The sequence below is a fragment of the Camelina sativa genome, chromosome 19 (genome assembly GCF_000633955.1).
Source record: "Camelina sativa cultivar DH55 chromosome 19, Cs, whole genome shotgun sequence".
NCBI lineage: Eukaryota > Viridiplantae > Streptophyta > Magnoliopsida > Brassicales > Brassicaceae > Camelina > Camelina sativa.
This window is the reverse complement of record NC_025703.1, coordinates 5,255,738-5,277,841: the sequence shown is the minus strand read 5'-3', so window position 1 is coordinate 5,277,841 and position 22,104 is coordinate 5,255,738. Positions and strand designations below refer to the sequence as shown.

Below are 22,104 nucleotides of genomic sequence, written 5' to 3'. Positions count from 1 at the left end.
ATCCCGACCAGGAGATGGCGAAGGAGTGAAGTACGGAGGAGAGTCGCACGGCGTCAAGAACGGTGTTGGATCGCCGGAATATTCCATGGGAACGTCAACTCGGAGTTCGCCATCAGTATCTACTTCCACAGAGGCCACATCATCATTATCATCTTCCAATTGATCCAAATCCTCTTCCTCGATTGTGAACAAAAGCCTCGACACTCGCCACTTGTCCGCAGCCGTCACATCCTCCTCCAGCGCCGCAGCAGCAACAGCATGCTCCTCCATCTGTACAGAAACGATTCCGGTACTTGGCTCAATACGAGAACGAGAGTGATGGTTCTTCTTGCAACACATCAAGAATTGGAAAATAACCTCTTGACTTGCCGGAGACGGTAAAGATCCGGTGCGGCGACAAAAGATGTATGAGAGTTCGGCGACAAGGATGAGGAGGAAGAAGAGTAAAACGGCGAGAAGTACGGCGCCGGAGTTGGTGAGGGCATGCATTGTTTAAGAGAGTGTGAACAAAAAAACAGTGACCGGGGTCGTACTGTAGTTAAAGCAGGGAGAGTTGACCGGCGTTTACCGGTTACCGGTTGGTCGGAGGAGGTTGGGTTGATGATGATGATTAATGATGTTGGAACTTGTTGGCAGGGGGACACATGAGGAGCTTTTTACAGGTAGCGTCAGCTTTTTTAAGGATCATAATTATCATATCCTACAAATTAATGATAGTTAATACTTGTTGTCTTCTTTGCTTCTTTTACATGTCTTTAAATATACGGTGTGTACTGTATGTGCTTCTCAATATATAAATTGTTCTGTTCTGCCAAAGAAGATCACAAAATGAGTGCTAGTTCTATTTTTCTTAAATATACAGAATGGTTGTTGTAATGTTACATCATACGGTATATATTTTCTCGAATGGTTTTGGTTTTTACCATTAAATATTCTACTTGTCTAATGTATATGCAATTAAGCATAGATAAGTGGACAAATGAATATGATGAATGTGTGTAGGCGTAGTAACACAATGAGACTCTTTCATAAACGGAAAAAAGTTTTATTATAGGTTTGAGACAATGTGAGAAATCAAACAAAGGATTGTTTTTAGCGTACAAGAAAGAGAAAAAAAAAACTCAGCTCACATATAACAAAGATTGTACCTTGTTTGCTATATAATAGTAGAGTTTCTAAATAGCAGCGAAGTAAGTTTTGCTGAGTTTAGGGTCGGGTTTCATTGACTTCTCACCTGGCTTCCATCCGGCTGGGCAGACTTCATCCGGGTTTTCCTGGATGTACTGCAACGCCTGCAACATTGAAAACGTATTAAAGCAAAGGTGAAAGGAAAAGAGTGGTTGTGGAGTTGTGTGTATTTTATTTGTATTAAAGCAAACCTGGAGGGTTCTCATTGTCTCATCAACGCTTCGGCCAATACCAAGATTGTTGATGGTGGAATGTTGAATCACTCCTTCCTTGTCGATTATGAAGAGCCCTCTCAGTGCTATTCCCTGTTCTTGCACAAACAAAGTTTCATGTCTTTATATTTATATCCCAAACACTTTTAAAGATTAAAGGAAGCCAAGTGTGAGAGGCTAACAGTTTACCTGATCATGGATGAGCACTCCAAAAGATTTTGCGATTGATTTAGTGACATCTGAAACAAGGTGATAGTTCAGATCACCAAGACCTCCAGATTTCCTGTCTGTTTGGACCCACGCAAGATGCGAGAACTGCATGGACAGACACACAAGAAGTATGCATGAGTCGAGCACTTTGCAAACAGATAAGAACACCGGTGATGTAGTTTCGAGTTTGGTGCTAGATTTTTTTCAATACCATCATAAACAATGGATGAGAAATTGAGATACAATATGATAGTAATTGTACAGTTATATACTTACCACACTATCAACAGAGACACCTAATACTTCTGTGTTCAACTTCTCAAATTCTGAGTATCGGTCACTGAAGGCAGTAATCTCTAGAAGAAGAAAAAAACAAAAGAAAGAGATTACCACACAGTGAATCTCAGATATTCAATTTCAATATACTTCTCGAGCAATCCCTAACCTGTTGGGCAGACGAAAGTGAAGTCCAAAGGGTAGAAAAAGAGAATCACATACTTCTTTCCAATGTACTCAGAGAGCTTGACCTGAAAAAAAATTCAGTAATCACCAATTAGTTTCGTGAACACAAAGACGCATAACACAAAAGACTCCTCATTTAGCTTCAAACTTAAATGTCACACATTAACTAGAAGCATGAGAGCTATGTTTAACATTTGTTGTAGGAAACTAAATGAAGATAGAAAAGGAAGGCTCTTTAGACAAATATACCTTGATGAACTCTTGATCAAACACAGCCTCTGCCTCGAAATCAGGAGCCTTGTTTCCAACCAGTGGAAGTTCATCCTATAACACACATAAGTAAAACTCGTTAACGCATCAAAATCTATCTAAGAAGCAAAGATCAGTCAAATCAACAATCAGAGAACCAGTGTACTGCCTAAACAACATAGAACTCATCCAACAGACATATCAGGGGTAACAAGTATATCACAAATGTCACTCAATTCAAGCAAACCAGAGTATCAAATTGACAACCGTAAGAGAAAATGTCACTCAAATATTTCTGACCTTTTAGAGTAATCTGCAGAAAAGCACATCAATTTATATACCAAAAACCTAACCTTTAGAGCTAAATTAGTAGGAAGAGAGTGAATTCGAATTCCAATTCCAATGACACTGAACGAGAGAAAAAGGATCGACATTGATTGAGAGATAACTTACGGCCTGGGCCTTGACAGCAAAGCTCCGGCGAGAAGTGGAAGTGAGGGAAGAGCGTCGAGCAAAGCTGGACCGGAGAGAAGCAGATGCGGAAGGAGAAGAAAGGGTTTGAAGGAAAGAAACAGATGGAGAGGAAAGTGAAGACTTTACTGGAAAAACCCTAGAAGAGGGTGAAGAGATGAGAGTAGTTGAAGAAGCTACAGACGCCATTGGAAACACACTTAGTGACTCTCTCTCGAAAGCTACAAATGAAAACTTATCTATCTGCCAATCACTTCTCTCTTTGTAGTGGAAGCATGAGGTGGAGATAAAGGGGAGGTAGGAACCTGGAGAGATAAGCCCAACGACCCCTACACTCTTAAAACGACGTCGCATGAATCCAAAACGACACCGCATTGTGTTGCAAGCGAAAAAGATGCGAGTTGTTGTTGTCAGTCTTCTTCTTCAACCTTGTTGGGTAACTCCGTCTCTCCGTTGCTTGCTTCCTCAGATCGAGGGTTCGATTCCCCATAGCAGATTCAGGTGCATTGTTGTAATCTCTTCATTCTTCAACAACAACTTTCTCAACTCATTATAGTGTACAAAGTTTCGATTTTTTTTTGCTCTGTATTTTGTTGTCCTCTGTTTCTCAGTTCCATCTTTAACTGATTCTCTTTTTCAGTTCTGGGAGAAGATATAGGTTGAATCGTGTGACTGCAGACATGGAGACTCAAAACAAACTAATGGAAAAAGCTAAAAAGCCTGTTAATTTCAGATTGTGCAGAGTGTCTGGGTATTTTATTTATCAATCTGTTTTCTTCTATCTTATTTGAAAAAATTTCGACTTTGATTATAATTTTTTACCTTATGATCGACTTTGATCAAGTTCGATGACGGAGATAATGGAGATTCAAGCTGAGAATCCCACATTCCATGTATTGTTTATCCCGGGGAATCCAGGTTTCACTCTATTCTTAAGCTCAGAATGCGTGTGTCTGTGCATGCACTTAGATATGACAATTCTGTATCTTGTTTTAGACATTGGCATTTTTTTCTTTCAGGTGTTGTATCATTTTACAAGGAGTTTTTGGAATCTTTATATGAGTTTCTTGATGGCAATGCATCTATAGTTGGTATGGCTCCTCTAGTCACTCCAGATTTCGAGTTTGTTTTCTTCGGTTCCTTGTGATTAGAAGATGTTTATTTATGAGTTTTGTTTGGTTCTTCTGCTCTCTCTAATGGTAGACTGGTTTGTTTTATTTGTGTAGCTATTGGGCATATATCTCATACGAGCAAGGTACTATAACTTTGTGTTTCGGATTTTGCATGTTTGCATTAATACTACTCTTCTCTCTCTCTCTATATATATATATAGATCTTAGTTTGTGGTTCTAAAGCGTGATAGCTCGATTCATGCTTTTGTTGTTTGCCTCCTTTTTAGGACTGGGAGTCTGGGAGGCTTTTTTCGTTTCAAGAACAAATCAATCATAAGGTAATAATAGTTGTTGGGAAAGAAGTCATTTCTCCTGATTGCTTTTGGATTTCAAAGACTTCAAGTTCTTGTATCGTTTATCCCATTGAAGTTAAAGATCTTAATTTGTTGTTTAATTATCATACAGATAGATTTTATCAGACAGGAGTTGGAGAGCGTGAAAGTTCCAATAGTATTGGTAAGAGTTACATAACATGTTTCCATTCACAGATTGCAGCATCTTATGACTGTAAACGTCCATGAATTGAGGGATATACAAATTCTCATGAAAATTTAAAACTTGAATCTTAATTGCTCTTGATAGGTTGGGCATTCTATTGGATCTTATATATGCCTTGAAATATTGAGGAAGTTCTCAAAGAAGGTAAAGACGGATTCCTTTTAAGTGTTATTCTTTCTCTCCGTGCTATGTATGCTCTTAAATTCTCTGGAGTGCTTTTGCAGATGGTATATTGCATTGGCTTATATCCATTTTTGACTTTAAACCAACAATCAACAACGCAATCATTAATTGGGAAACTTGCAGCGTGAGTCCAATATATGTGATGAATCCTCCTCGATATGAAAAACCAATGAGATCATCTTTATTTAGAATGTTAGGAGATTGTGACCAAATCATGTTGTTGAAATTCAGGTCTTCTGCTCTGTCAGCTACAGCAAGTTTTCTGATTGCATCACTGAGTCTGTTACCTGTGTCAGCTGCACGGCTGCTTGTGTCCAAATCTGTTGGAGCTTCATGGTCTGATACTGCTGTTCAAGCTACTTGCACACACTTGAGGCAGGTATTAATTGTCTTCTTTCCATATTCACTGATTTTCTTGTGTGTTTACACTTGAACTTAGCTGTATAAATCATTGCAGATAGCCATTGCATCTTCTTTTATTTGCAGTTCTTATTCCCTACTAACTAACTATTTAGGCGAGTTAACTTCATCTGATGCTTGGTTCTTTCATTGCAGTACCACACGATGCGCAATGTTCTCTTTATGGCAAAGTCAGAGTTTACAGAGGTACTCTTCTGTCAACAATGTGGTCATATAAGAGTTTAGAGAGTCTCAGTGTTTACTCTGAAGCTCTAAAACAAGATCTCCAGCAGCGCATTTTTAGGTAACCCACTGTTTCATATTTGGCTTATAAGCTTGCAGCAGAGCCAGATTGGGATTTCATGAGAGAAAACCAGAGCAAGCTTGCATTTTTATTTGGCATTGATGATCATTGGGGTCCTCTGCAACTCTTTGAAGAGGTTTAAGTAGTTTCCCTTTTCCTCGATTAATCAAAAATGCATGTTCTTGCACATGAAGGAGAGTCTCTCATAGAATCCATTGTCCAGATTTCTAAGCAGGCTCCAGGTACTTCCTTATCTATCGAGAGGGAAGGTCACACACACGGATTCAGCTGCACGGTGGCTGGCTCAGAATGGGTTGCGCAGCACGTAGCCACTCTGATCAAGAACCGGTTTTCACAGCTCCAATAAAGTACATTCCCCTTCCTTAACACAGTAACCCAGTCTGTGTTTTGTTTGTTTTACTAAAACACAGTAGTTTAATAATAACTGTCTTTTGGTTATGTAACAAAATGTTTGGTTTCAGGTCTTGGTAAAACTGAACCACCGTTCGTATATACATTCTTATAGTTTGTTTGTTGGGGTTAAGATAGTAGCGAGTTGGTAAACCACAAATCGTCTTGCAACCACAAAAGTTGCATTAATTCTAATCTTAATCCAGTAATTCACGTTTAGTCAACTATAATTGAATACCCCAAACAAGAAAAATTAGCTTAGTTGGGTTTGACTTTCTAGTGTATTGAAAAAAGGTTGATTAGCTAACGCATTTGCAGAGCAACCCCAAAATACATTAAATGCATAATAACAAGAAATTGAGGCTTTGAATGAGAGATTTGCTTAAATATGAAGGAAGGATGATGCAACATAAAGGTGACATTTAGTGAAATAAAGAAAAAGAAGAGATAAACCACAAAAGAAAAAGTAATTTGTATAACTTATTCAATTTATGTTTTCTTTGACAAATGAAAAAAAAAAGGATGTAGTAGTAATATTTAATTGAAGGGTGGAATTAAATTCGTATTTATCATTTCTTACGTAACGCTCATAATTCTCAACTGCCTCAATTACTACTATATGCATTTATATTTGTTTAAATGATTTTCATTACCCTTTAATATCTATTGAAACCTATCTGAACTACCCCCTCTTCAATTTTAACCAACTTTAATTCACCCCTAGCATTATGAAAATAATACAATAGATTTTCTAAATTTATCATTTAGATTTTATCATTTTTCTTTTCTACAAGTCTTGTGGACACAAAATAAGATCTATAATATTGGTTCCCTTGGGGAACAATAACTAAATATGAACTCAAACTGGGGTTTAGGTTTGAGTTGTTGGGAGTCAAATATTGGTACCAAACTCAAAAGACTTAAATATTTGGTAGGAGTAGGACCGTAGAGACTAAATTGTTTCATCTGGATCCTAGTACTCCAAATTATCTTTGCTCTGTCTGTGGCAACCAAAAACTCAACAACATTTTAGTCAGTATAAAAAAACGATATGTCTTGCTAGATAACATAGTATTTTAGCCTATATCACCTCTTGGCGTTTACCTCTAGTTTCTTTTTTTTTTTTTAATACTTTTGATGTGTCTGCCTTGTTTAACAGTTAAAGTGAATCTCTAACATTTCGTTTACGATAAACCAGTGTAATCAAGAAAACAGAGGAAATTACTCTAACCGTGTGTAACAAAGATTGAGAAACATAATCCGGAGAATTTTTAGACATGTTCAAGAAACAGAGTTATACATCTCCAATTGCATAAAAGAGTTATTGATTAAGATTTCTTTTGTGAGAGAAACTCATCTTCGATAAAAGAATTAAAGGTTTACATGAAAATTCACGGGAATAGCTAAAATTATAATGGCTGCATGGTAAAAAAAAGAAGTAAACGTGGAAACGAAACAACAACAATAAATGTTTCATCAGTACTAAGCATCATATTATAAAAAATAATCTTTCATCCATTTTAAGCAAAGTTAGTGCTATTCACGCTCCACTTCAAGTCTGGTCTAAAAATGGAGCGTGATTAGCACTAGCCTAAAGACAAAACAACTATAGAGAAAAATCAAAAGGACAAACCATAAAAATACGGTTTGGATTAGTTTAGATTTCGGTTTGAGATCCCTCGATTACATACACACACAACAGAAAAAGAAACACGGGTTTGGATCAGTTCCTCCACCAGGTCTTCTTGCGTTTGGTGTTGGCAGCGGGAGCTGTTGTTGTAGCGGCAGAAGCGTTTTGATGGTGGAGGAAATCGAGAAGAACGGTGCTTTTGCATTTAGGACATTTAGGGTCATCGTCAGAAAGCATAACGTACAGAAGGCAACGAGGGCAACCTACAAGAACCATTGAGGTTGTTGTTGTGTCGATCTCGTCCTCCTGGTTCGTTTCAGACGAAACGCATGAGCTCGGTGAAGTTGAGTTGGATCGGGTCGGTGATCGAACAAGACTCATCTGGCTGGCTTGAGGAGGAGGCGGCGAAAGATTCAGCCTCAGCTCAATCTTAGGGCCGTTCTTGTTCCTCCGGCTCATCGATCTCTCTCTCCCTCTTTGGTGTTTCAGAAAGAGGTTTTGGAATTATTGAGAAAGTCGTCTTCTTGTTGGTTATGCTTATGCCATTTTCTAAAACAAACACACAAAAGTTGGTTAGAGGAGGAAGAGAGAGAGAGAAAGACAGATGTATTCAGTAAGGCCTAATCTAATTATGATAGGTGAGATGTATATACTCCAATAAGTAGTACAACGATAATACGACTAGTCTCTTTAACTGCTAACAATTATTTTTGCTGAACCAGCCGAAGAGAAATAAATTATTTTAAAAATAAAATAAATGCCAATGCTGACATGTTTGTTTCGAAGTAAACTATAAATGTGAGCTCGGTGAAATCGTGTTGGTAATTCTAACTACTTCAAGTCTATATAGCTCATCTATGATCTCGAGCAGTGGACAATTTTTTTTTTTTTTTAACATCACAAATTAAGATTCCAAATTGGATGAGAGCAAACGCAAGGCAAAGAAAAATCGCAAGTCCAACGTTTTTTTTCTTGGTTATAAAAAAAAGTAATATGCTTTGACAAAATGGGTTTTAACTTTTTGAACTGAAAGTAACCGTACTTTTAAGTCTTTTAGTTGCGCTAGGTATCTCCACTGACACGGTCCACGGAACTAGTCGAGCAATATACGTGTAGATTTGTAGACGTAAACTCATTCATTCTAAATTCTAATGCATACATAGTACTGTACTCTCAAGTAATCTCAGCTTAGTTCAATATTTGGTTATATTTTTTAATGCTTTTAACTTATTCTCCATTTTGTTGTTTTATATCTGTTTGTGTACAATGATACAGTATATACGTTTATGTATTAGTGTAATAGAATGTTATCAGTGTACGTTTATAAGTTTATTACGGGGTTTTAGTTTTGTAAGATTTGAAACAACAATATTTACTACTCCATTTTACAATACTTGCAGTCGTAAAAACTTGTAAACTAGCTTTGAACACTTAGGGTCATTTATAATATGGAGTAAACTAGCTTCAAGAAGGAAGAAATACGAATAGTATTTGTTGACCGAAAAGATATAAAATATAGTATTTGAAATGTATTAATGGAAACAGATAAACGTACATGTAAAGGTGTCTTAATCGAAGCGGTAAAGGAATTAAATGTATATAAATGTTAATCACAGGATTTACAAAATCTTCTAAAGAAACTTACAAGATATTTAAAAAAAAAATGGCTACGTCAAAGTTAATTGTTACTATGACTTATTATGACTACAACAATAATAGTATCACGTAGCTTCACACCAAAAGCAAGCTATTAATATTGCAGTGTGAGTTAATTTCCCATGTGAAGTTATTTAATGACTTATTTTTTTCTTTGTAAGATTAAATTGATAAACACAAATTTATCATTTTTTCCTATTAAAAACAAAAGATAATAAATATATAATAACACGGAAGAAGTAATATCTTCCGAACTACTAGTATAATAAAAGCTGGCAACCTTACAATTAATTTCATTTAATTGACACTATGACCATGCTTGGCTGGATTTACAATTAATGTTAAGAGATAAGTATGAATTTTTGGATTTGGTACCTAATATTCTTATGTAACAATAGATGTAGAAATGCATGGAATTAAAATGTGAAAAATGACGAGAAAAAAAAAAAAAAAATTACAGTTTCCCTTTTGTCTACAAAACAGAAAATAAGTGCAATGTTTTTAAACAGAAAATAAATTACTTTACTATTTGTTGTGTTTTTCACGTCAAACTTTGATAGTCTATATTTTTCTTAATACTTTTTTTTTTAAGTTTTTCATTGTAGAATGCAGATTAATTAAATGGTGGTCATGAACTATACGTTTACATTTGAACATTAAGTTCGACCGTATTTGAACGATGGATAGACGCGTGGGATCATAATAAATACGGCTAATATAATTAAAATAAATGCATATTAATCAATGATTCAGTTTCGTTGACTAAAGCCCCTTTATAGATACGTGAATCTTTAGGATTAAAATGATAGCGTTCGTGTAAACGACATGGGCAGACGACTAACAAACGTTTTGATTACTTTTGACATTTTTGTTTAATTTAATTATTCTCTACGTCACAATACAAAATCTAAAGTAATAATTCTCACAACGATATTATGAATGTTTTCTCAAGTAAAGCTAAAGTTTTGAACATGTGTCTTTGTTAGTCCTACTCTTTAGTCTTTATCGGTTTGCAAGAACCTACCTAAGAGACGCAAGATCAGGAAAACATTAGTGTCATCATGTAGTATACAATGTTCCTGAGAACTGAGATCGGACACTAAAACACTGAAGATTTGGCTTTGAGCACGAGTTATTCATAATTCTCAAGTCTCAACTACTACAACTAATTGTAGAATTAAAACCTCAAAATGGTGAAAGTTAATATAGAAACTGGATATTAAGAATTAAGCCCAAAATAAAAGCCTGGCCCATTAACTGTTAGTATTAAACAGACATTGCAAGAGACGGCGGTTAAGTAAAAAAGGGAAGGAATGGTGTTTTTTATGTCGTATCCGCCGACAAGACGGCAGTTAGTGGTGTCTGTGGGTTTTTTCGCGGCGGGCGTTTCTCTCTTCGTCGCTGGTGCGTATCTCTCACTTGCCAACATCGCACCGCAACAAGATCGCGTCAAGGCTCGGAATGATTTCGTCAAGGATCGACTCAGGAAATGGCTCGACGATTAGAGCTCAATAATATTATTATTAGTCTGTTATTACTGGGGTCTTAGAGAGGGGTGTAGGCGAACTGATTATCTCAAATGTTCAGTTCGTGTAAAATTCATGCTCTTACATGTTTGGATCATTACCAGTTCATTCAAAATTCATGTTTTACGTCACTTACAGATATGAGAATCACTCTTTGACAAAACGAGCGAACAGAGAGATAATGTAGATGTAATAATTGTCTTTTAGATTCTGTTATCTTCTCTGCGCTGAAAATGTAAATACAAATTGCCGGATCATATCACCATCTTGATTTCCTAGCATTCTGGTTTTCGCCTTTCGCGGCATCCGATAACCGGGACTTTGAAACGGATCCACCGCGGAAGTTACTTAGTCTCGAACCCGATACGAGATGATGATCTTTTGAAGAAGCCTTGTTTGGTTTATAAGCTTGTGTTTCATCTAAATACCCTTTAGGCTCAACCTCAATAGATCTTCCCCAATCCAATCCTCCATCTCCTCCACTCTTTTGAAGTTTCTCGCTCTGTACAACCCAATCAACACAATCCGATATGCTTCTTTGTAGTGAAAGGCTTTTCCTTGGCGTTGATTTTCTCCCTCTGTTCTCTTCACCATAAGGCCATTTATAGCTCTTGTTGTCTATGTTCAGTTCTATGGAATGAAGATCGCTTTCTCCTCCTGAATCCTCTTCATTTCCATCCTCGACTTCTCCGTCTTCGGTGTTATATGAACCGAAACCGATGTGGTGGTGGTTCAAGTACTCTCCAGTCTCTTCGTTATGTGGCTGAGTATGAGGCGGTTCACGGGTCTTCTCTTTACATCTTTTGGCTTTGAGGTAGGTTTGAAGCTGGTTCCTTAGCTTATCAACAGCTGCATTTTTCTCCTCGAGCTGATGCTTAGCTTCTGAGAGTTTCATTTGCACTCTCTCTTCCCGCAATGCATCTGCTAACTGCAACATCTCTCTTTCCTTTTCGACTTCTTCTTTCACTTTAAAGGATTCCCTCTTCAGTTCTTCAACTTCGGCTTTGTCTTCGCTTATGTCTCTTGCTAGTTCATCACAAACTTTCTCGACCATCACTCTCGCTCGCTTCTCGTTCTCGATTTCTTTAACTGCTTTCATCAGAGCTGATTTTGTTTCAGCCAATTCTTTGCCCAATTTCTTGTTCAAGCTCTCAAACCGTCGCCTCAGCTTCCTCTCCACTTCTAGCTCACCAGCAACAGATTCGATTGCAGCCTCAACAACTTCTTGCTCGTTGCTTTTCCAAGCTGCTTTCTCTTCAGCAAAACGCTTCATCAAGTAGCTGATGTCGTTGTTTTCAGGTTTATGTTCGTGAATTACCTGATTGACCTGTAAGCGAGCTCTTTCAAGCTCAGAATGTAAAGCAGAGACGAGGGACATGCTAGAAGATGGACGATCATCTTGACCCCACATCCTGTTAATGATTTTGAGAAGCTCTTTTGATGTTGTGAGAGCGTTACTACAATCCTTCAAACGTGTTTTGACTCCCACAGTTGATCCATTCGGTGTCTCCACCCGTGATCGAGTCTCAATCTACATTGGGAAAAACCATGTGAAATCTTTATGTAAATCTCTTTGTTGCCCGCATAGTGGATTTACAGATGATGGAGGCAAACAATCGAAATTATGACAAAGTATCAGACTCTCATAGTTGCTTGTAGCCTTGAATGTGATGTTTATGTGCATAACAAACAGATATTGCATCTATGTAAGCGTCCAAAATGAATTAGAAACTCTAATTGCAATCCCCAACTAACAGCCTACAGAGCCAGTAATGCTCAATCAAGCACTTTCTTCCAGTAGCATTTGATACTAACAGCTCAATCAAATACCGAATTAGGTCTGACAAAAAGCTGCATATAGAGAGATTTCTCCACAATGCTCAATGAAACATCCCCAAAGAGTAAAGCAAAGCAAAATTAAACTTACATCCATGAAGCTGCCATTGCTAATAGGATCCCTAGCCCCAACATTGCAGTCTCCAAGCCTAAGCTTCTGTACAGTTGATGAAGCTCTTCTCTGGCGACTTCCAGTCCCTGATCTTTCCATCCTCTACAAAAAATCAATAAGTTTCTCAGCTTCCCTAACACAGAAGTGAAATAAAAACAAGGAAAGCCAAACTCCTCACATTGTCCATAGCCAGACTTAGCATTTATATATAACTTTGTTATGTCTCCATTATAAGAGAATCTAGGTCTACATTATTCACCAATAAATCAACCTCTAAAAAACCACCAACTAACTACCTCCATATGAAGAACGAATAAGAAAGAAAAAACTAGTAGAACAGCCCAATTATGCAAGAATAAACGGCACCAACTTATAAAGAAACGCCCTTTCATATGTTGGTTTTAGAGCACATGACAAAAGATTCCGAATATCAAAACAGTTTTCTATTCTTCTCTAATCCCACTCCTTAACATCAATCAGAATCTTTAAGACCTTGAATGAATATAATACTCATAGAGGTTGCCAAAGAAAAATCACAACTTTGACTAAATTCAGACCTCAGAATCACAACAAAGATTTATCAATTTTGTATCAATCAGTTAAAAGAGAAGTTGAGAGATCTTTATAACTTCCCCCAATATCAATATATTAGTAGTAGAATAGTGTATTCTCTCTCTCCTTTGATCGGTCAGAGAATTAAAGCACATGGCAGCCAGCAAGAACTTGGAATCACAGCACATTCCCTTCACACACTCAACCAATCATAACAAACAACAACAACAACAAAGCTTTTTTTTTTACCTCAGAGACTGGACTATGCGACGGATCAGAAAGATGAGGCGGAAGAGAACCAGAATGAACAGACGATCTCGGCGGAGGAAGCGGCGCAATTCTCTCCTTCCTACTCTTCCTAATCATTGGCACAGCCTCCTCCTCCACCACCAATCTCGGTGAAGGCATCTCGTTCATCTCCCACAGCGTCGCAGCTAACTTCCTCGCAGAAACAGGAGCTCCTGCTGGTGCGGCTACTTTACCGGATTTGCTCCCACAGTGAGACGGAGACGCAGCGTGTAATAAAGAACCGTTGGAAGCAGCAGCTCGTGGAGAAGGAGATCGGCCCATGAGTCTCCATGTAGGTACAGGAGTAGTGGATCCTCCTCTTTTACCAACTACAATCGCTCTTTTGAACCTGTAACCTTCACGGAGGATCGAAGAAGTCGATGACGTCGGCGATGAACATCCACGTTTCCTGATTTTACCAAGTAGAAGAAGATTCTCTACGCTTTGGTTTTGCCTCGGCATTTTCAAATACAATCCCTAGATCTCCTCCTCTCTTTACCTTTTATCAGAAAAAAAAACAAAAAAAAAAAAAAAAAAANAATCACCGATTTGTAAAGCAGAAATACAAAATCGAAGTTATGGAGAAGAGGAGTGATGAAGAATACTTACAGATAACTTCAAAGCATTTTTATGGTTTCTTCTTGTTGTTGTGGAGAAGATAAAAGTAGGATTGAGAAAAGTGGCAATTAGGGGAATTTGGAAGGAAATGGCGGTTTTTGATATCAGTGTGTGTGTGTGTGTGTACAGAGTGTTATGTTGAAAGTGTAAAGGGGAAAAAGATGATTGGAGTTCTGATCTTCTGTGATAACGAACACTGTAACATGTCCACGTGGTTTGATCTCTGTGGATAATGGATGTTGCTCCGTGATTTACAGGGTGGATTATTATTTGTTAACCGAATTAAACCGATATAATTAAAATCGAAAACCGAAAATATTTACTTAAATCGGAGCACTGTAAATTGTTTAAAAGCCATAACGTAGATTGAATATTTTGGTTCTCAGTTTTGGGTTAGTTCGGTTATTTGATTTGTTTGTTTTTTTAAAAAAGTTGTGGCCGAATCAAACAAAATAAAGAATACTCTGTTAAGTTTCTAAATTATTTAATAAGTTAGGGTTGGATCGACTCTCTTGGAATTCCACTTAACAAATTAAGGTCGGATCGGCAAATTTCATATATATATATATATATATATATATATATATATATATATATNCAAATATTGTGTAGTGGAGTTTTGAATTTATATAACCATATTTCACAGTGTTTGAAGGATTGTTGAGAACTTCGGTTAGGAGAAAGTACATCTGCTTCAAAATAAGGAACTTGCTGGGATTATATATATGAGTTGATTTGGAGATTGGATCGTGCTTGTACTTTGTAAGTAACTATAAGCTTTCTTAAACTTCGTGTTTTGCGTTGAATGTATACTTGATTTAATATTTGAACAAGACTTATTAGTACATTTGCTCACTTGGCCATCAATGACGCATATGTGATTACGTGACGCATCAATGTTTTCTATAAACGGATCATTTTGAATGGTATACATATTGATATCTTTCCCTTGATCTCTGTAAGCAGACTGTAAGTCAAGTCAACTATGTGAATCGATAAAAGACCAAGTAATCTTATATCGAACCATGATTTTTATTTAGGTAACATATATAGAGGGCTAAGAAATTGTGGGTCGTTTTGGTTTGGTAGAGAATCCTAAGGTGGAGCCCATATCGTGTTAATCTCATGCTTATGACTCATAAATCATATGATCATGTTCCCATGTACCCCTTTTTGTCTATTAAACCGGTGAGAGTGAACCGGTGTGTGCTTAAATTACTCATTACATATGGGTCTATCTATTATTCCATGTGTTTAGATAATCATTTAATTTCGGTTCTTGAAGTTTTTATATATTCCCAAAATCTCTTTCTCTGTGTAGATGGATGTGTATACGAATATGGATATCACAGATTTCGTAAAACATGAATACTAGTATGATGTTCTCAAGATATGTACCTATACACTAGTCGGTTATTAATTGACTAAACTGAACAATTGAAACTAAAAACATCTAACTGTACAAATAAAATCCACTGCCACATCGTTTTTACCAATGCTAGCTGATGTAACTATTTGAGCCGAAAGTAACTTAAAACTATTTTGTTCAAAATTCTAATGTTACAAAAACACAGTACACTTTGTTTTCCGAGTACTTTCTGGTAACATATTTTGTTCAAAATTATAATGTTACAAAAACACAGTACAGTTTGTTTTCCGAGTACTTTCTGACAGAACACTTGTTACTATTAATGTTGAATCCGAAAAGAAAAAAAGAAAAAATAGTTTGAAAAGACAATTCAACCTAGAAATAGTAACGTTGGATGAATCTGTGTAGATAATGTCAAAATACATAGGTGCCAATAAATAAAACATCAAAATACATAGTGTAGATAATTAATTGCGTAGTAAGACAATCAAAAAGTACGAGAAATATTAAAATATATACGAGTCAGTTAGGCAGGCCCAACTAGGATCTAAATGCCCAATAAAGAACTATGGAAATGGTTTCAAAACTTTATTCCAATGGGTTTGTTGCAGTATTAAACTTCTAACATCATTTTATTTTTGGTATGAATTAGTACTAACTTTTAACAGTCTAGGTTTTTTCAGTTGTAAAAACTTTGACACACAAAAATATATACATTTACATTATGGTATGGCTGCATGAATAATTGAATATATGGACTGTCGATCTTCTAGATGCTCCATTAAAAACACAACTATCAACATCTACCGGGTACTGGATAAAAAATATGGTGAACCTATGAAACGAATGAATTATGAATATATACTGGATGGATATATAAGATTAGATAAAATATATACAAGGCAAAAAGAGGGTGGACCATTGCCGACTATAGCATGTTTTCATCCTTTTGTGCCCAGAAGCAAATATAAATTACCATTCTGTTATACCTTGAAATACAATTTACAATAAGAAAAAAAAAATGATGAAATAGAATAAAAGAAGAGATAATAATCAAAAAGCGTGAGTGGCTTTCGGATAAACACAGAAAATGTCTGTCTCACTCCATTTTCTTTGGAAATTTTGGGATCATGGGCTTTTTTCGTGGGACCCACCTTTTTACCCTCTCTATCTCTCTCAGAGCCTGCTACTGCCACACTGTGGGCCCATTTTAAAAGCCCACTCTTGTTTCTTTTCTCTCTCACGTGAAACAACAAACTAATAATAATATTTTAATTTTAGAAAACAAAACACTCTATTATCATCTCCTAAACGTTTATCTGTCATAAATACATATGACTTTGTATCGTAGTAATGTAAACACAAATAATTGATTGATTCTAAATTTCTAATTTTAATTTCATTCAGGCATTTGTCCACTCACTATTGATGCTTTCCAAAGAACATGTTCGCTCTCATTGACGAAGAGCTAAGTCAACAAGTCAAGTTCTTTGAAGATAGAGTTATGCATTACAGGGATATATGTGCTCTTTTTATAAAAAGAAGCAAATAATATATATCTGACCCTTAAACTTAAGTTATTTATAAACACAGTGCTTTATTTACTGCTTTTTCTTTACCGTATATTTCACACCGTAAAATGTAATTGTCATTTGGAATAAGACAGTACGTAAAATTCATTTTCATTGTGGCTTTATAAGTTATCGATCTAACAATGTAAATGATAACTAAGAAACAAACTCAAGGTAAATAAAGTGAAAAGGAGAAAGCAAAACGGGGTTAAATAGGAAATGGGGCCTGTCATATACTACTAGAATAGGGACCTGATGAAATCTTTGACGCATTGTAGAAGAAAGAGAGAGAGAGACGAGAGGCGTGCAATTGTGTGTTGTTTTCATTGTCCCACCATCTCCATCTCATCTCATCTTCCATTCTTTTTCAACTCTCCAAAACCGCCAAACTTAGCCGTACCTTTTCTTTTTATTTTCTCTTATCAATTTTATACATTTTTTATTTTTATTTTTATCGTAAGTTTTGTACGTACGTAATAGTTTTGAATATATTTTGTCTTCTACATTTGTTAAACTTATCCTCCGTTGTTAAAGAAAAAGTCTGATTGTCCTCCAAAATTGGATAGAACGTTGAAAGTATTGCGTGTAATCTATAGTTGCGGCTGAACCAAAATAGTCAACAGTTTAACACAATCAGTAAGAAATGTACGTTACTGATATATCCGTTAATGCAGTTATTAAGTGCAGTCAAAATATTTCAGTATGGTAAATTACTATAGTTTCTACAGAATAACTATTTCAGTATGATAAGAATAATTATTCTTATCGGTTGTCAAATCTTTGATAATTGGTTATCTTTCAGTTTACTCTACTTCTCTTATAGTTTACTCTATTGGTATGTTTTCTCTACCGAGCTTTGGTATTCGTTACTTACTCTTATGTGTCTAATTATGTTCCTTTGGGGACATCCGATAAATTGCTACTTACTCTTATTTCTTCCCTTAACATACTTGAGATTTTTATATTGTCGGTCTAAGTCTAAGATATCGGCTGCATAAATTTATATCTGAACAGTGCAGATATGTAATGTATCTTTTAATATTTTAAACCCATCAAAACAAATAAAGACGTTAAAGAAATAGTATGTGGTCCACTCCCTCCGGGCATTTAGCTTTGGTTTCATAGAATATACAACAAATAGCTTTGGTCCCCTACTTAGGAGAAATAAATATAAAACTACATATATGATAAACGCAAATTATCCATCAGATTTATAAAATCCCACATGCAGATATATTTCTTTCTAGCTCTCGAAATATCTGACTGAAATTACTTCACTCTAGGATTGGTTTGTAAAGATTTTACTGTCTTTAAGTTAACTGTGTTATATAATTGTTTAAACCACTTTTCTTACCAATTTTTTTAAGAGAATGACGTTGTTTATATGATGAGAACGTTTCCCTTGTAATCCCTATCTTTCAGCAACTTGATTACTACATTAATCAAAACCAGGCCAAACACATAACACGCTTAATCACCATCATTAGCTTTTCTTGAGACGACTTATATTAAATCAAAAGGTTACTTTGGTAGTTAGCTGATTTTTGAAACGACATGTAAAAAGGTAAGAGATCGACTGATTAATTAAGTTGTTTAGCTTTATAGTAGTTTTTATCTCTTTTGGTTAAACGTTTTATAGTAGTTCTTAACCCTAAAAATAGTGGTAGAGAAACTAAAGCCATTAAGAAAATATTTGAATATAGATATTACTATCTTAGATGGGGTCAATTTTTTTTAATAATCTCGGTTGTTCCGTCGTATTTGTATATAACTACACCATTGGTTTCAACATGACTTGCATCATTAAATGTGTATAACTATTGATTACATTATCAAATACCAAAGGATTCAGATTAGAAAAAGAAAAAAAAAAAACTAAACGGGGATAATATTGGAGAAAACAGTTCATAAAGTGGTCTTTAATTTGCTAGGGAATGGAGAAAATGTCAGAAATAGAAAAAATAAAAAGCAAAAGTAGCAACTTACCCTGAGTTTCATGAAGCTTCTCGCACCACTTTCCATATATGACAAACTAGTTTTGTCGTCTTCTGAACATTTTTTATGAAGAAATTTGCATTTTTTATCATTTTTAAGAACCCTCCACGATTTACATTGCAGATTCCTCTCGTGCATTTCCTTTGTGCTCAAGAGATCATTATAATCCTATATATTTGTGTCTATATCGTGTGTTATATATATTTATCTGTTTATTACTATGTGATCATCAATGTTATCTGTTTTGTTTCTATGAACCTCTAAATGATCACATAATTTAGATGTAAAACTAAAATTCAACAGATAATTTCTCTTGGTATTTTGGAGTAAAGATTTCTACTAACTATCCTACTCCCTTTATAAAAAATAAAAATATAAATAGAAATATAAAAAAAGAGAGAGAGAGAGAGAAAAACTGCTAGCTAGTGGTGAAATCAATTATTTCAAAGAAAAATATACATTGTTTCGGATCTTTGTCTAAGCTAGGCAACGTCGCATTCATTTGAACTTTTTTTTTTGTGTCCTGATACTTTAATCAAATAAATTAGCTATGGAGTAGTTTTATAGGGTTTAAATGGATTTCGTAACACTTTTTTTTTTGTTAGAGAGATTTTTGTAACATGGAAATTCATATTTTAAAAAGTTGAAATAACGAGTTTGGTGAGAAAGTTGTGGGATCGTATACGACTGTGACGTACCTAAACAAGCTGTAATGTTTGTTGAAAAAGGCAATTAATGTAATTAAAAGACTCTTGTTGGAAAGTTTGTTCGCAAAAGGAGACTAGGTTAAAAGTAAAATGCGTCACCCGTTAAATCTATACATTTATTTTGCAGTACAAAAATTTCAATAATTTTTGAACGATTATTAATTCGGTTTTTACTTTTCGATCTTGATTAACCTAAAAACATGCTTGTTTACATTATAGTATTTTCACCCAACAAAAAATATTTTTGAAATAAATAAATAAAATATTTAGGTTAAAGTGTAAAAGAGCATAAGAAAAATGAATATCTAGAACCTTTTCCTTCGGAGTTCAAACCATTGCTTAAAGAACTTCTGAATTGCAGACATCGATGAAAGAGGTTTTATCTATGTTGCAAATCGAATAATCAATCTTTCAGTGTACGGAGGAGAACGAAGTTTGATGCAGAACATAATGAGCTCCTTTAATGAGTGGTGAAGGATAAAAATAAATATGACTATGAGAAAGCCGTAAAATGTTATCTTATAATTTATCATTCATTATTTCCAAATTAATTACGTGAATATATGTGAAGATATCACACATGACACAACTTTGTGTTTTGTGTCTTCATGGTATAAGAAATTGTTTGTTTGTTTTTCTGTAATGATATGGATTTATTAAGAACCTTGAGCGAGAAAAAATCCTAATAACCTTTTTTTCCCAGGCGTTATTATCGAGGCGCCGCTACCATCGACTTTCTCTGATGCCGGTAGAGCTTTTGCTCGCCGGTATCGGGGTACTTCCACTGCTGCTCTTCTCTGTTGGTCTCTCTACTCCTTTAGTTTTATTTTTCAAGTTTTTTTCCTCCATCGTTTTCTCTTTTTGCAACTTTCCCAAACCATATCCCTTAGTCCAGATCCAGACGAAAGCCTGAACCAAATCGACTACAGAAGGATGATGTGTTTGTTGAACCCCATCCTCGCTTGCATCAGCTTAGCCTCACCGTCGACGGATTTAAAGTCCTTTGCTCCCTCAATTCTCCAATCCAGCTTGCGATCCGCCTCTGCAAAACCTTCTCCCGCATTGTCATCTGAACCTCTCCATGTGGAGACAAAGTCGATGTTTGGTGAGATATCCTTCACAGCTGCGACCTTCCCCTGTTATTGGACTTCTGTTGCAACATCTTATTACCTTCTGAGCTTGGCAGATCTATGGATGCTCCCACCGAAACTGGAGATTCTTTTACCCCCTCCGTTTAGCTGCCGCGCGTATCAAATTCTATAGTCATCCTCATCATCCTTAGGATCCCTGTGGATGATCTCTCAACCTGATTATGGCCTGCTAGCTATTCAAGTGATCTTGCCCAACTGTCAGAAGCTCAGGTTCTCTCTTCTTACTCTCTTGTTACTTGATAAACGGTTTCTAGACTTCCTGGTTGATCTTGATGTCCGAAGACTGCATCTTAGACTCCTGTTATCTACTGTTGTGGAATAACAAAGGGTATGTTAGATCTCTGGTTACTGCTCAATGGTCGACATTGTCTAATGGTCTCAAAACTGGAAACTTCAAATCTGTTGCAAACCTATTCTATCTAGCGAACCCAGTTCTTACCCAAACCCCATTAACTGCACCATGGTTGTGTTAATATCATCCAAACAGACCAAGCCTGCTCCTCACCCTCAATTGACAAAACGACTGCATGCTTTGTGTGGATTCCTTGATCTCTTTGGCAAAGGGCGCCATATGAGAGAGGATTCACCTGTATTGCTACGTTTTGTCATATTTCTTTGGCACTTTTTGGTCTCTACCTCCCTTGCTTGTGCTATTTGTGAAGGTTTGCTGCTCTATGGTCTATTGCCCTGTAACCAAATGCTAACATCCGACGATCTATAACAAACCACTCTCAGCACCATCACCACCATCCGGGCTACAGCCCATCGAATCCCTGCCATAGCATTGCTTTTGCTAGTGCTCCTTGCTCTTGTGAGACCTTTGGCTCTGATTCCTCTTCCAATGTCACAATGTCTTAAGACCGTGACTACCTTGTCATCTGTCGAGTTCTTCGATGATGATCAGTCTAGTAACCGTGACCTCGCATGTCTCAAGCCGCTTCTTAGCGTTTGTTTCACAGCTCTCTCGGACCTTTGCTTTATTTTATCTAGCTCTATCTTTGTTTATGGCTTTGGGGAAAGTCTTTGTTTGTAACTTTTTAAACCTTTGAGATTTGATTCCTTTCTTCTGTAATGTTTCTGTTTGATTGAATGGAAACTTCAGTTTGTCTAAAAAAAACGATATGAATTTATTAATGATCAAATAAAATAAGAATTAGTATTAGTAAATTAAGCGTTTGTCAATTTCTTAAGTAAATTGTCTACTAATTTACTTTCTGAACTCAACCTTATGATACAAAATAATAATCGTAAATGACTTTTGCTCTAGGATGTAGGTACAATCAAAATGATAAAAGTGACAGGTCAATATTGTAACACGCAAATCAAATTAGTTA

General features: G+C 36.0%; 6 protein-coding genes across 6 annotated transcripts; 2 read left to right on the top strand and 4 right to left on the bottom strand.

Annotated features, from left to right (window-relative positions):
• LOC104767456 lies at positions 1 to 945 on the bottom strand (the record flags this gene model as incomplete). The annotated part of the gene is made up of 2 exons (XM_010491479.1): positions 358 to 945; positions 1 to 270 (listed from the first exon to the last, which is right to left on the bottom strand). Coding segments are annotated over exons 1-2 (402 nt in total), but the record flags the coding sequence as incomplete, so codon positions are not given.
• Positions 1,030 to 3,065, bottom strand: LOC104764918 (2-Cys peroxiredoxin BAS1, chloroplastic). The gene is made up of 7 exons (XM_010488528.2): positions 2,775 to 3,065; positions 2,322 to 2,396; positions 2,056 to 2,137; positions 1,887 to 1,966; positions 1,590 to 1,715; positions 1,380 to 1,493; positions 1,030 to 1,292 (listed from the first exon to the last, which is right to left on the bottom strand). Exons 1-7 carry the CDS (start codon positions 2,979 to 2,981, stop codon positions 1,176 to 1,178), a joined length of 801 nt encoding a protein of 266 aa, XP_010486830.1. The 5' UTR covers positions 2,982 to 3,065; the 3' UTR covers positions 1,030 to 1,175.
• On the top strand, positions 3,125 to 5,912 carry LOC104764919 (lipid droplet-associated hydrolase-like). The gene is made up of 13 exons (XM_010488529.2): positions 3,125 to 3,293; positions 3,433 to 3,543; positions 3,637 to 3,710; positions 3,812 to 3,883; positions 4,019 to 4,047; positions 4,192 to 4,242; positions 4,370 to 4,420; positions 4,547 to 4,606; positions 4,687 to 4,769; positions 4,877 to 5,024; positions 5,201 to 5,251; positions 5,380 to 5,484; positions 5,572 to 5,912. The coding sequence occupies exons 1-13, from the start codon at positions 3,145 to 3,147 to the stop codon at positions 5,713 to 5,715; spliced, it is 1,128 nt and encodes a 375-aa protein (XP_010486831.2). The 5' UTR covers positions 3,125 to 3,144; the 3' UTR covers positions 5,716 to 5,912.
• LOC104764917 lies at positions 7,188 to 8,026 on the bottom strand. The gene has a single exon (XM_010488527.2). The coding sequence runs from the start codon at positions 7,846 to 7,848 to the stop codon at positions 7,483 to 7,485; it is 366 nt and encodes a 121-aa protein (XP_010486829.1). The 5' UTR covers positions 7,849 to 8,026; the 3' UTR covers positions 7,188 to 7,482.
• On the top strand, positions 10,359 to 10,734 carry LOC104764915. The gene has a single exon (XM_010488525.1). The coding sequence runs from the start codon at positions 10,359 to 10,361 to the stop codon at positions 10,548 to 10,550; it is 192 nt and encodes a 63-aa protein (XP_010486827.1). The 3' UTR covers positions 10,551 to 10,734.
• LOC104764916 lies at positions 10,633 to 14,114 on the bottom strand. The gene is made up of 4 exons (XM_010488526.1): positions 13,969 to 14,114; positions 13,321 to 13,858; positions 12,499 to 12,621; positions 10,633 to 12,102 (listed from the first exon to the last, which is right to left on the bottom strand). Exons 2-4 carry the CDS (start codon positions 13,819 to 13,821, stop codon positions 10,831 to 10,833), a joined length of 1,896 nt encoding a protein of 631 aa, XP_010486828.1. The 5' UTR covers positions 13,822 to 13,858; positions 13,969 to 14,114; the 3' UTR covers positions 10,633 to 10,830.

Excerpts from the sequence above, each read along its gene's own strand:
- LOC104764919 (XM_010488529.2), top strand. The coding sequence starts at position 3,145 with ATGAATCCAAAACGACACCGCATTGTGTTGCAAGCGAAAAAGATGCGA. Across the intron at positions 4,243-4,369 it reads AAGAACAAATCAATCATAAG|ATAGATTTTATCAGACAGGA; the intron begins GTAATAATAGTT and ends ATTATCATACAG. Across the intron at positions 5,485-5,571 it reads CTCTGCAACTCTTTGAAGAG|ATTTCTAAGCAGGCTCCAGG; the intron begins GTTTAAGTAGTT and ends TCCATTGTCCAG.
- LOC104764918 (XM_010488528.2), bottom strand. The coding sequence starts at position 2,981 with ATGGCGTCTGTAGCTTCTTCAACTACTCTCATCTCTTCACCCTCTTCT. Across the intron at positions 2,138-2,321 it reads TTGATCAAGAGTTCATCAAG|GTCAAGCTCTCTGAGTACAT; the intron begins GTATATTTGTCT and ends ATTTTTTTTCAG. Across the intron at positions 1,293-1,379 it reads AGACAATGAGAACCCTCCAG|GCGTTGCAGTACATCCAGGA; the intron begins GTTTGCTTTAAT and ends TCAATGTTGCAG.
- LOC104764917 (XM_010488527.2), bottom strand. The coding sequence starts at position 7,848 with ATGAGCCGGAGGAACAAGAACGGCCCTAAGATTGAGCTGAGGCTGAAT.
- LOC104764916 (XM_010488526.1), bottom strand. The coding sequence starts at position 13,821 with ATGCCGAGGCAAAACCAAAGCGTAGAGAATCTTCTTCTACTTGGTAAA. Across the intron at positions 12,622-13,320 it reads CGCATAGTCCAGTCTCTGAG|AGGATGGAAAGATCAGGGAC; the intron begins GTAAAAAAAAAA and ends GATTTTTTGTAG. Across the intron at positions 12,103-12,498 it reads GCAATGGCAGCTTCATGGAT|ATTGAGACTCGATCACGGGT; the intron begins GTAAGTTTAATT and ends TTCCCAATGTAG.
- LOC104764915 (XM_010488525.1), top strand. The coding sequence starts at position 10,359 with ATGGTGTTTTTTATGTCGTATCCGCCGACAAGACGGCAGTTAGTGGTG.